The 12,462-nt window shown below is 40.5% G+C and overlaps 1 protein-coding gene across 5 annotated transcripts in view; it reads right to left on the bottom strand.

Moving 5' to 3' along the window:
- Positions 1-265: 265 nt before the first annotated feature.
- LOC112559523 overlaps positions 266-12,462 on the bottom strand; it is a 49,249-nt gene continuing 37,052 nt past the window's right edge. For all 5 annotated transcript variants that reach the window (XM_025230835.1, XM_025230840.1, XM_025230837.1 and 2 more), the window contains exons 3-6: positions 9,251-9,328; positions 6,705-7,079; positions 6,214-6,291; positions 266-5,541 (exon numbers count right to left, since the gene is read on the bottom strand). In XM_025230835.1, coding sequence (XP_025086620.1) covers positions 4,922-5,541; positions 6,214-6,291; positions 6,705-7,079; positions 9,251-9,328 — 1,151 coding nt within the window. In that variant the 3' untranslated portion in view covers positions 266-4,921. The remainder of the gene's footprint in view (positions 5,542-6,213; positions 6,292-6,704; positions 7,080-9,250; positions 9,329-12,462) is intronic.

Raw genomic sequence — 12,462 nt, 5'->3', positions numbered from 1 at the left:
AGGAAGCTGCAGGGCGGTGAAAAAGAAGAATCCCCGCGAGGCCGACTAGTCTTCCATTCTTCCATTAAAATATTACACTCACCTGGCTCTTCCGGCGAGGTGTAAAATGTCCCTGTTAACTCAGCAACTACAGTTTACCTTTAAAGGATGAAGGTAAGAAACGCGAGGAAAGAAGTACTTAAAGAGAGGAAACAACGTGGAAATATCCAAAATTCAATTCTATTCTTAAACCACCTTTCACAGAAAATCACAACATTAAACAGTATTTCATTGTCAGGATGATTTTATTCTAAGTAGCATGTACATAACAGCAGGGCATGTGGCTCAGGTTGTAATCACACGGATTTTACGTAGCACTAAACATAGCGATGCAAGTTCATACAACCGTACACAAAGCAGAAAGACAACACTTACCTAGCTTTCTGAAATTACACAGTCTGACATAGCTACCATGCAGGCATATGCTTCATCATCCGGCAAAATGAAACCCGCCCCGCACTTGACACCTACAGTCTAAGCTTTCTCGCTTCCAGTTAAAAGATACAGGTGGACGTTCTCGACTTTGTGTAATCATTCCCGTGCAAAGCCAGTCTCAAGGTCATTCGTGTACACCAGAAGACAATGATGACAGAAGCAGCTATTCGCGTACACAGTCTGCACAGTTTACACAGCTGACAGAAGTAATGTTGGTTGTCACAATATGCACAGTTCAGCGTTTTAACAGTAGGAGTCATTAAGCTATGCACATATCCCAAAGGATCTGACAAACCTCTTTAACTGTTGCTTATAACGATGGTTCTGGTTTGAATTCCATTGATGACTGTAGCTAATAGTGTGTCTAGACGTTTTATATTGTTTTTACTGCTGAAAGTATTTCTATTATAATTATCTTAGTAATATTTCATACACATTTATATACAATCTTTATTCATAACATATAAAAACAGAGTTGACAAAAATTAAGATCTTGTATTTTTCAAGGCTACAGAAATTCAGACTGTTTCCTTCCTTCTCTTGTCTTTGCTCAGTGTCACGCCCCTCGCTTGTCCTAGATGCAATAAAGAATGGGAAAAAGTAGCGGGATGCCTAAAAAACAGCATCAAATGAATGAAGCAAGCACTTTATCTTGTTCTCATTATTCTCCGCAGTTACTCTAGCTTGGTTAATAATTACAGATCTCACTAAAACCTTTCTGAACCCAGTAACTCAATGAAGGTGTCCAGCAGTTCCAATTTCGCCAAACTCTCCTCGCTATTTACAACTACTCTGGGCGATTTCTACTCTAAGGGCTGACAATACCAAGGTCTTACCAATATCCACGATTATTGTACACCCCACCCACCACCATAATCTTATGTTGAGAGCAATATATTTTCCAAATCCCTGTGCTAGTTTGGCGGACCACAATTTTTAAAAGATGATGACACTGCGCTTTACGCCCTCCTTATATCTGTGTACATACTGTCGCTAGATGTTCTTTAACATCGCAGATCATTTACCGAAACAATGGACGGGGGGCAGAAGGTCCACAGTTTCACCATTTTCTCACTCACTGACAGTCTTCTTTCATTTTAAGCAAGCCTGCTAGGAGCAGACTTACATAAAAGCCTTTTCCCATACACACGAAAAGACTGGAACCAGAAGTAAAACCATTGTTTGTGATATGCAGCTGACGGCAGAACAATCAAATTAATCCTACCAGCCACCGGCTTTCGTTGAACTGTGTACATTACCAAACTCAAAATGATGTCGACAGTCCATATGAAGCTGATATAAACAATGCAGGAGACATTCTTGTTTCCTTCATGTCAACAACGAGATGCACTCAAATCTGTAACGCCTACATAGGCAAAAAGTACACAATTGTTACATCCGAGGCAGGTGGACAGCAACTTTAATAATAAAAAAAAAATTTTCATCTTCTATTGTGCATTCTAAATCCTGCCAAAGGTGGCAGTAGCTGTAACATTTATACACGCAAAAATGTCATCAAGCAAATGTCATACAACAGGGACATCGAAAGCAGCAAGAGGGTTATATGCGCAGAGTGATTGTCTTGGGGGACGCACCATGGGGCGGGGTGAACAAACCAGTGAAGGGCTGACAGCAGATAGTTTCTGCTCTGCAAAGCGGATTTTCGCAACTTTATTGGAGAATTCTCTCGGTTTTGATCGTGCTTTTTGGTCATGGTGTTTATAATTAGTGCTTTAAGGACAGACTATTTGTTTCACTTCTGTAATTTAATGTGAAGTATGTTTCAGTATTCCAACATTTGTTTCGGCTGAATTCTGTGATTTAAATTAGCCAGAAATACCTGTTTAAAAGCCAATATGATGCCAAATGTTTTAATTTATATTTAAATATTGTCACAAAGACTGAGGACAAATAATATTTTTCAAAACTGAGAGGAATGGGACAATTTAAAAATCCTTACAAATTTGATGAGATGGACCAAAACATCTACGCAGGTTTATAAGATGAATTCTATGTAATTCTGACTTGGTGAATGTTGTTTTCTTTCCAAAGACGACGATCCAGTATTCTGGTCTGATGCACGCACACTTTGTATCATTTTAGCCGCTAATATCTGAGGATATTTGTTTACTTTTGCAGCCTGTCGTTATTCGTTACTCCCATTGTGGTACTATTGCGGGTGCTAGGATGAGAACAAATCGTTAAACTCTATCAGACCTCGGAGTTTCCCAATCGCTTTCAAGAATAAGCGCTTTACAAGTTTTAAGTAACAGTAATATCCACGAAATAAACACAGTACGACACAATTCACAACCTTCTATGCGCATGGCGCAACCAGGCAAATGAAAAAACCCCAGCTATGCTCGAAATGCACTTTACAGCAGTACAAGATCACGTTCGCCATGGTCGAAATAATTGTATACCAAATTATATACCTTTCCACATCCATATGCTATAATTTTAAAAAAAATGAAAGCCTCACCAACATTGTTCAAATTCCTCATTTAAGCAGAGGATCAGCTTTGGTCTAAGTCTTGCCGCTAAGATTAATGTGCACATAAAATCGTTAACCGTTTGGAGCTTTAATGTGAAATGTCAAGCTACACTGAAATGCCACCAAAGGGTTTCTTACAGGAGACTTTGTGAAGCAAGAATATTTTAGTTGGATAAATGTAGCTGAAGTTTTTAGATATGCGTGAACCATATGTGTGTGTGTGCATGTTCACCTGTGCGTTTTATTTGCATGAGAGGCTGTCATCGCACTGTAACTTAGGAAGGCTGGGCTGTTTAAAAATACGATTTTATTAGGCAGATATAAGACAACCCTTTGCAAATCGCATTATACTTTTATCGCTTTCCAGTTTCAGAACAAGCTTCAAGTCATGAGGCTACTTTCAACATGTTCGTCTAATAATCCAATGCAAGATCCCAACACTGCATTTTCCTTCGTTATTTTCCAGGCCTTTAAAGAATTTTAAAAAAGGACCACACTAGGTGTGCTGTTTTCAAAAAAAGGTCTTGTTTGCTTCGTTTAGCAGGTCTGAGACAAGCAACTGAATATGAATAATAAGCTAAAGTGTTAGTTCAAGCATTTCTGCTCGGATAAAATGTAATTTTTCTGGACTTCTTATTTTCTAGTGGAAATACCTTAGAATTGTTTTGATGATCTAGTGTCTTTGAAAGACAGAAGTTATGTACTAAAGTAGTGCATACTGCGTTGTTATGATCTGGGTGGCTTAAAAGTAGAACACAAGTAGCAGCCTGTGCTCTAGAGGTCAGGGGTCGCTGTCTATGCTTAGTGAAATTTACAACAAATACTTGGGGTATTTTTGTGTTGTCCTTCAATGTCTCGGATTTCCAAGATCGTGACAGGCCGTTTTTGACGTTCAAACACATTTTTTGTGTGTATACTGAGAGACGCCAAAAATACTGCAATGGGCTTACTCAATCGTACTTACTCAAGATCAAAAAAAGGAAATGAAAAGGTTATGGCAGCATGCACGGTCGCTACGCCAGTTTGACATTTTGATTCACTCGAAAGGAAATTTATATCAAATAATTTATCTTATCATTATTTCATTTATCATTATCATTTAAACAAGGAACGTCTCACTACTCTGTAATTAAGTCGACATCTTTCCCGTGAAAATATCAATCATTCGTTCACTTCCAGAATTTGATTCGCTGAAAATGAGGTCTTCAGACTCCAGAAAAACATTAGGGTTTCGTCAATGCACCCTTTCAGACACGTTGTGACACATCAGTGTCACGACAAAATGCACCACTCGCTTCGTCCTCCTTTCTTCCTCTCTCGCGCTCTTTCTCTCCCTCTCGCTCTCTTTCTCCTCTTCTTGGCTCCAGGTGAGAAACGTAAGCCTGATGGTGAGAAATGAGAACAGTTTCTGAACATCATCAGTAGATATCATGCCGTAGTCTTCAGAGGCATCTCTTCAAAGCTCAGTCCGTCTATCCCGGCCAGCAACAAACTTGCTTCAGCAAAGTAAAAAGTCAAGAAACACTTGCTGCAAGTGTCTAAAATAAACTCCGAAGAGCAAGAATTACTTACAAAAGTGCCCCATATCCTAAGATAAAGAAGCATTTTTTTTTCATCGGTATTTAATTTTCGTACCGAGTTCGCCTGTCCTATTTGTTTTTCTTGTCTCCTCATATTCAGCTCCTCGCCGTTGCAAGTCAGTTAACAGATATTCTGAGACGTTCAAAAAACTAAAATTTTCACACATATTTTCTCCTTGTTGAATTCCGAATGAAGTCTGGCCCTAACCTCTATGGACAAAACGGCGGCATGACCAGCTCTCCCCTGGTCTGTCAGCACATCGCTGACACGTCAACTTCCGTTGTTGGTGATTTTATAGCAAAAAAATAAAACTGTTGACCTATCTTGCACTGCCATCAGCACAGAAACAGAGGCCTACTTGCAGAGCCAGTTCTAATTCCCAGGGCTAGGGGTGGTTCTGCCGGAATTGGGGTCATTTTTGCCTTTGGTTTTGCCTTTGTTTTTGCCTTTGCTGTTGCTGTTGGTATTAGTATTTTTGTCGTCGCCATTGTCCTCACTTTTGTCCTTGGGCTTTTGGCCCTTTCCCTGCTTTTTGCCTTTCTTCTGCTTCTTATTCTTCCCCTTTTTCCCCTTGCCATCCTTTTTGTCGGTGGCCGGGGAGGAAGAAGAAGGTGGAGAGGAAGAGGACGATGAAGAAGAGGAGGGGGGTGGATCCACCCCTAGGTTAGCGCCTTGTATGATCTGCAGGCAGGCGTCTCCCTTGCTCATGACCTTGAGGGCGTTTTTCAGGTCCTTGTCGTTGTTGAACTCGCGCACGTAGTTGACGGTGTAGCGGTCGCCGTGCTTGGTTCCAAAGATGAGGAAGCGCGCCTTTTTGTTGGCGTTCTCCAGCAGCTCACACTTGCAGCCCTCGGAGCCTTCCAGCACCGGCTCCAAGGCCTTCTCCTCCTTTTTGCTGATGCCGCCCTTCTTGTAGTTCTTGCGTCGCTTTTGCAGGATCAGCGTCTGGTGCCCGTCCTTGGCCTCCACGCTCTTCACGTTCACCCGCAGCACTGAGGACAAGGGGACACACAGTGAGTTCACGGGGTTGCAGCTGCAGACTTTCAAATAGAGGAAGTTATTATGCGAGACAATAATCAGTATGTAACGTCAGGTCCCTTTGGCACAGGTCCGACTTCTGTGCTTAATATTCTTGACCAAAAACTTAATGAATGTTGACGGGTTTACACATAAGAGACATAGAAATCATGCAAACAAAGTCCACAACATACAACAATAATAATAAGAAGAAAACTAAAATTAATACATCAAATGAATGGTTTACAACACCTTAGACAAAAAACAAAAAAACCTACTTCCCAAAGTTGAGCATCTCTGCAGAGTGATGGTGGTGGTGGTGGTAGCACCTACTGGTTATCTAGTAGTATAGAAGACCTACCGTGTTAAAAGTTAAAAATACCTACCCGAGTGCTTATCGAGTTACCAACGTGCGGTCAGTCAACGCAGCACGGATACATCTGTGGTACGCCCGCCGACTGCTCCAGCGAACGTCCTTCTACATTTAAGAACGTAACAGCAGCCTCCATCAACCTACCACAGCTTTGATTGAGACCGAAGTGCAAACGTTTGCTACAATACGACAGACAGGCTACGGTGGAGGGGCCTTAGTTCATACTCAGTAACATGAAGGTTGGGGTTACACAGTGGGCTGGGCTCCTTCTTACCGAAGTCTGCCAAGCAATAGTTTTCGATGATTGTCGCGGTCTGGGTTGGCAGCCTGCAAGCTACGCAGCGCCCATCGTCTGCAACAGATTGAGACCATATCAGCGCGTGGGAACGTTCTATGGCGCGGCTTCACAGTACTGCGTGTAAAGGTTATATACTTCGTCCTCTCGGACAAGACAGTGATACGTATGCGGTTACATTCCGGAGAGTTAAATTCTAGCCACTTAAATTAAGTACTTGTGGTCCGTTAACATTCGGCAGCTTCTTTGTCGTTCACACGTGCGCCTGAAAATTTGCATTTCGCCGACTCGCATCATTCTTGTTCTGTCAAGAAAACAAATCTACCTCTCACGGCATAAAGAATAGCTCTTGTTTCAGGTGACACATTCAGACGAAATGTTTCCCTTGTGTTTCCTCTTAATTTATTCTGCAAGCTAATGACCAACTGGTTGTGCGAGTACTCCTACTGGCAACAGACAACTTGTCTTACCTTGGTTTTGGGGGGATGTGGTAGTTTTCTTATCTGAATCACCCTCGGCCAGCTTTCCAGGAATGTTTTCGCAGATGCCGGGCTTGCGAATATCGGCGAGAGCGTCGCGGAAGACTTTGTTCTTGCGCAAAAATTCCACGGCGTAGTTGACTATTAACTTGTCCTCCTTCTTGCTACCCATCAAAAGGTAACGCGTCTTCCCGTCGGCCTTGACCGTGTCGCACGTGCACTCTGCACCGCCTTCTAGCAGTGGCATCATTGTCGAGCGCTCTTGCTTCGTGACGCTTTCCGTCTTGTAGAAGCGTTTCTTTTTAGACAGCACCAAGCCCTTGTCGGCATCTTGTGTTTCCATTCTCTCGATTTTCACATTCATCACTGTCAGAGAAAAAAACGATTATGAGTCCTTGTTATGCAAAAGGACTTGAAAGATTTGTTCTTGCTATGAATACTGCTTTTTAAGAATAGGCTTTAGGATCACACCAAGATGAATTTTTAAGTAACGGATATGAGTTGATAAGCTCAGATACAAAATAGGCCCTAGAAGACACCTTGAGAAATTGTACAATATTTGTCTTTTCCCACTTTTTCAGGAATTGTAGCCAGAAGAGTTCATCGGTATGTTGCAGCTGTCGCACGTCGAAGTCCGACTGGTTTTACTCTCCGCGCGCTGTGTACTCGTTGTTATGTTTCCCCCTTTCACGTGCGCTTAGCACTCCTTTTTTTAAAAGCTGTTATTCTTCTTTTGTACAGGTCAAAGCCAGTGTAGACAGATGGCTGCCAGTTAGCCATGAAACAATGTAGAGTGAAGTTTAAAGACAGCGGGCTTGCTAGCGACAACGCAAGTCCCAAGTCTCCATGTGGAAGATCATTTCTATATCTCTTCTGCGACATGGATTCTTAGAGTTGTTTCTGATGTTTCTTTGGTCAATTCCACCTTTCTTTGTCGATTTTAGGCACCCATGTTGATATTCACAGAAATAGTAACAAACATTGCGGGATGCGTTGATGTTTCTGACAGTTCTTTGCAAAACGTCTTTGAACTTTCAATACGATTTTATTTTTGCTGTCATCGTTAATTTGGGGATAATTAAGCTGTAACCAGTTTACAGTTTGTTAATAGAAGTGTTTCAAGACTGTTTCCACTAATTTCAAGTCACATTGACGTTCTCGCCCTCCCGAAAAAAAATGTTTTACGACCCGTGTGTGATTACAAAAGCCAAGAAGACTAAGTGGTAAAACAGTCAGAGGAGTTAACGTGATGGATTAAGCGCTGAGAAAAAAAAAAAACTGGGAAGATATGAAATACAATAAACCACTAACAGCTGTAATAAAAATCGTTTCAAATCCGGTTTTTAAAAAAAATGTAGTTCGCAGCCGTGTCATCAAGACGATGTCGAACTGAGTTGCAGGAATAGACACAGAAGCGTTTAAGAGATATATTATTCCATCTCTATTCTCTAGTTCATGTTGTTTAGAAAATCAGACCACAGAGGCCAAGAACGGGACAAAAATTGAATGCAAATATCTATAGGCATAACTACGCGTGTTATCTCATACGGACCTCGAGATCTTCAAGCTTTCGTACTTCGTCTAACCCTTGTTTGACTGGGGGAAAATCGAACGATGATAGAACATTCTTTTAGTCTTAGTCACGCAAATGTCCAACAATAAAATGAGAAGTTGCAACACAAGATTTTGATGATGGTTTTGCCTCACAGTACACGCCTCCATAATGCAAGAAAAAAGAAGTCCCGTAAACATTTCACTGTCTTCATACCGATCAGTAAGTATTAGCTGCTACATGTTTCGTTTTCTCTCATAATAGTTTTTATCAAACGTTGTAGGTTGATCGCCACCACCATCCATCACTGCATTTGTAACACAAAACAAACCTAATGCATGCTTAGAATCCTCACACTTGTTATTATTGTTGTGTTGTTACCACTGTTTTTACATTTCTATTACTAACATTGACATTTTATTTTATTCATTCACTCCATGATGGGTAAGGAGAAATTTTAATTAAAGAGCAAACTGTATAGTTTTTTAATGGCTGGCTGGAAGATTTGAGTGTCTTCTTGTTAGGAGGATGTTATGATTCAGACTGAAAATAATATTTAACAAAGCTGTTAAATCAAACAAAAATGCTTAGTCAAAAAACTTTCAACTAACTATTTAAAATCTGGACAAACAGACCAAAGGCAGAAAATGATGGCGCTTTCAGAAAGTATTTTCCCGGGGCAAGAGAGTGCACACCCAAAGTAAACACATACACACACACCACACACACAAATGATACGTTAGAAACGAAATAAAGAATTCTAGTGGTTGCAAAGATACTTTTCTCCCCCGACCCCAGGAAATAGTGTAGAACTACACAATAATGTATTCAAAGACAGTTACTCTCGACAATATAAAAAAAATCTATGCCATTTGTGGAAAAAATAAAACTTCTCTACGAACAAACAAACAAAAACATTAAAAAGTAAGATATTGTTTTGAATGCCTTTTTTGTATGGAACAAAGATGAAAGATGTACAACTCACCCCATTGTGAGCGGCAGAAGTTGTCCATGATAGCTTCGTAGGTAAGGGGTTGCTTACAAGCAGTGCAGTTGTTGTCAGCTGTCAGAAAATTAAAATAATAATGCAGTTAATGAAATAGCGAATGAAAACACATTTGGTCACATTCAGGTTTAACGTGAAATAAGCAAATAGTATTTAGCTGTTAACAACTAACCATACTATTATTTTATAACATGCTATCTTAAATAGCGAGACAAAAGAAATAACTGAGCGTTTTAAGAAGAAGCAGTGGTAGAAAACTTTGCAGACGAACAGAGACTGTCAAACAAATTGAATGAATGAAGTGAGAGGCTAACAAAAGAACAGACTCGTTGAAAGAAAACACTGAAACGCTTAACAAATAAACGCATTTGCTTCCAGCGCGTCTGTCCACTAATTGACAGTCACTCGGATGAGACATGCCAAGACTAGGTGACAGCATAATACAGACAGGTAAGCCTGCTGTGTGCCTGTTCGGGTCAAGTGATTCGCTGAAAGCCAGGTAAAGTTCTTGAGGCCGAGGCCCTCTCTTTAGGACAAAGTGAACCGCTCTTGAAAGTTCACACAGACGGTTAAATGCATGCTGAGTCTAGCGAATTAACGAGTAACTGTTCTTGTTTGACCCAATTTGATGATGGCTACCTCACTTCAAAGTTTTGTCAATGGCACCTTGGACTATATAACGCCCTTCCTCACATTCTTCTCTCTCTCACTTCAGTAATAATACTGTTACAGAACTGGGAAACGCAGTCTATTCATAGAGACTTTGCGGGACTTCGAGTGGTATGGTCGATTTTATTTGACAAGAAAGTCTTTCCCCTTAGTGGCGATTTCGGACTATTAGTGGAAGGGATGATAAAGCCCTCAAGGTAAGCTCTGTGAACAGGTGCCACAAACTACTATTTCCACGTTTCAGTCTGTTCGTATTGAAGAGAGGTAGTGAAACGTTTGTACTCTTATTATTCTATCCCTTACCTAACTTGACAGATCATGTCCGGCTACCTTGGGTACTATATTTGAGGTGAAGGAAAAGAGATACAAGTTTCTGTCGTGCCAGCATCAATACGACTCTTAGTGACTCTGATACTCACTCACCTTCTTCTCTATTTCTGTCTTTTTGACACTCAAAATAAGACGCAGTCAAAATTTGCTCCGTGTAGTAGGTGTTATATCGACATTTCTTCTGCGTAGTATTTTACCATATGGAACCACCAGGAGCACAATTTAACAGAGAAAATAAATATTAAAAATAAACATCTCTAGAGCAGCGTGCACCAATCATAGTCTAAGACCTTTCAGTAGAGGAAAAGATTCTTTCTGCCAAATTCGATGAGGACTAGATCATTTTTGTATAATTATGAACCAGAATCCCACACACGCACATAAACACCCACCCACTTACTTTCACAAACACACACATATCACCACACTTTGTTTATATAAAAGATTTATCATAGTCAGTGCTCTCTTTCTCTCAATTATTACGAGCGCAGAGTTTATCATTACTGGTACGACTTAGCAATCCGTTAAAAGTGTTATTATCAACAACTATTTTTTGCTTTAGCGAGCTAAAAAGGTAGCGTAAGGAGTACAATTAGAAGCTAACAACAGTTGATCTTAAAGATAAAATAGTCACCATTTTCTTTTAAAAAAGATATTCTCCCGCAGGCTCGACTTTACAGCCAAAAAAAAAGCGTCAAGAAATAGTCTGCGACAGATTCATTACGCCACCTGCCAGCCCTTCACACGAAAGAGAAATCCAAAACTGGAGACAAATGAGGGAAATTACTACAATGACCGTCAAAACCCGCCTTATTATGTCAGCTTATGTGTGGCAAGTCATTTCGGCTGCCAGCAGTTGTCCATTTTCAGAGGCTTTCGCAAAGCCTCCAAAAAAAAAAACCTCCGGAATGTTGGGCCTGCTTGTCACGGTTACATTCATAAGAAAAATAATCTGAAGATTCAAATTCCCGTGTATTCGTCCATAAGATGAGGCGAAACTACTGGCGAATATTGAATATTGGAGGTAGTTCACGACACATACACACTGTTTTACCGTTCAGATCTGTAGTTACGAATTAGATAATATGACACATACACAAATTATAAATGCATATCATAGATGATATTTTTCAACTAAATACAAAACCTACAGAAAATGTACACACACCTGCAAGCCCGAGCGTACGCACACAGACACACGTATTATATAACTGCACATTTATGGCTGTTTGTAAGAACACCAGATAACATATACAAAAAAGGATTTCGATACTTCTATATGGGGATGATTGGTTGTTTGTGTTTTATGCCGTGCCAGCAACTAGGGCTATACCACGGCAAGTTCTATATGGGGAAAACAGTTAAACGGAAAATGTGCCCATATGACGCCCATGAAACTATGACCAGAACTCATTTAGGGACCAAGAACACAATTGCGGAGATTCAGTGGAGGACAGCTGCAGCCTTTCCAAAACCTTTTGTCCCACACCTCTATAACCACCCACCATCAATCCCATGGTCCAGATGCTCGAAACAGAAAGCTTATGAAGTGGGTCGGCGTGGGCCGATAGGGGGTCAGCCTGGACAAAATCAGAGAGGCGTAAGAAAGCTCCTTGGTAAATATACACAGCCAACAGGTCCCCTCAGTCTGCTGTCAGGGACCGCCTCAAATGGCTCTCATGCTGTTATATCCCCAACGATTAGTATCAGCATTGTATGTAAGCCAGTCAATGTTTAGGTCCATAGACCGTTAAGTACCATTGTGGTACAGCACTGTGTGTGGACCATTCAACATTGCTTTTGTCATAAGGCTTCAGGTTACCTAAGCCTTACGATAATACCACCATTTTGTGTTCATGCCAACCAGGGGAAAAAAATTAATATATGAATGAATTAATAACATTTTATACATTTTGTATTTGAATACACATATTACAGATTAAGTTTGATATATTATTCTTCTTATAAAAATATTCTTGTTCTGTATCAGTAAAACATTATGGGAAAATATAGACAGGGAGCCAAATAAACTTCGCAAACTTGAAGAATGGTAAGTGTAGTTATGGTCTTCGTAAATTTTACATGTGCAAATGCAGAAATGGCGTTAATGACTTCACTATGGACCTGAAATACACATAATCTTCGGAGTACTGGCAGGTAAAATGACGAAACGTCTTCTTTTTAGTAGGGGA

This window comes from Pomacea canaliculata, linkage group LG3, assembly GCF_003073045.1.
Source record: "Pomacea canaliculata isolate SZHN2017 linkage group LG3, ASM307304v1, whole genome shotgun sequence".
Lineage (NCBI taxonomy): Eukaryota > Metazoa > Mollusca > Gastropoda > Architaenioglossa > Ampullariidae > Pomacea > Pomacea canaliculata.
This window is presented reverse-complemented; position numbering and strand designations above follow the sequence as displayed.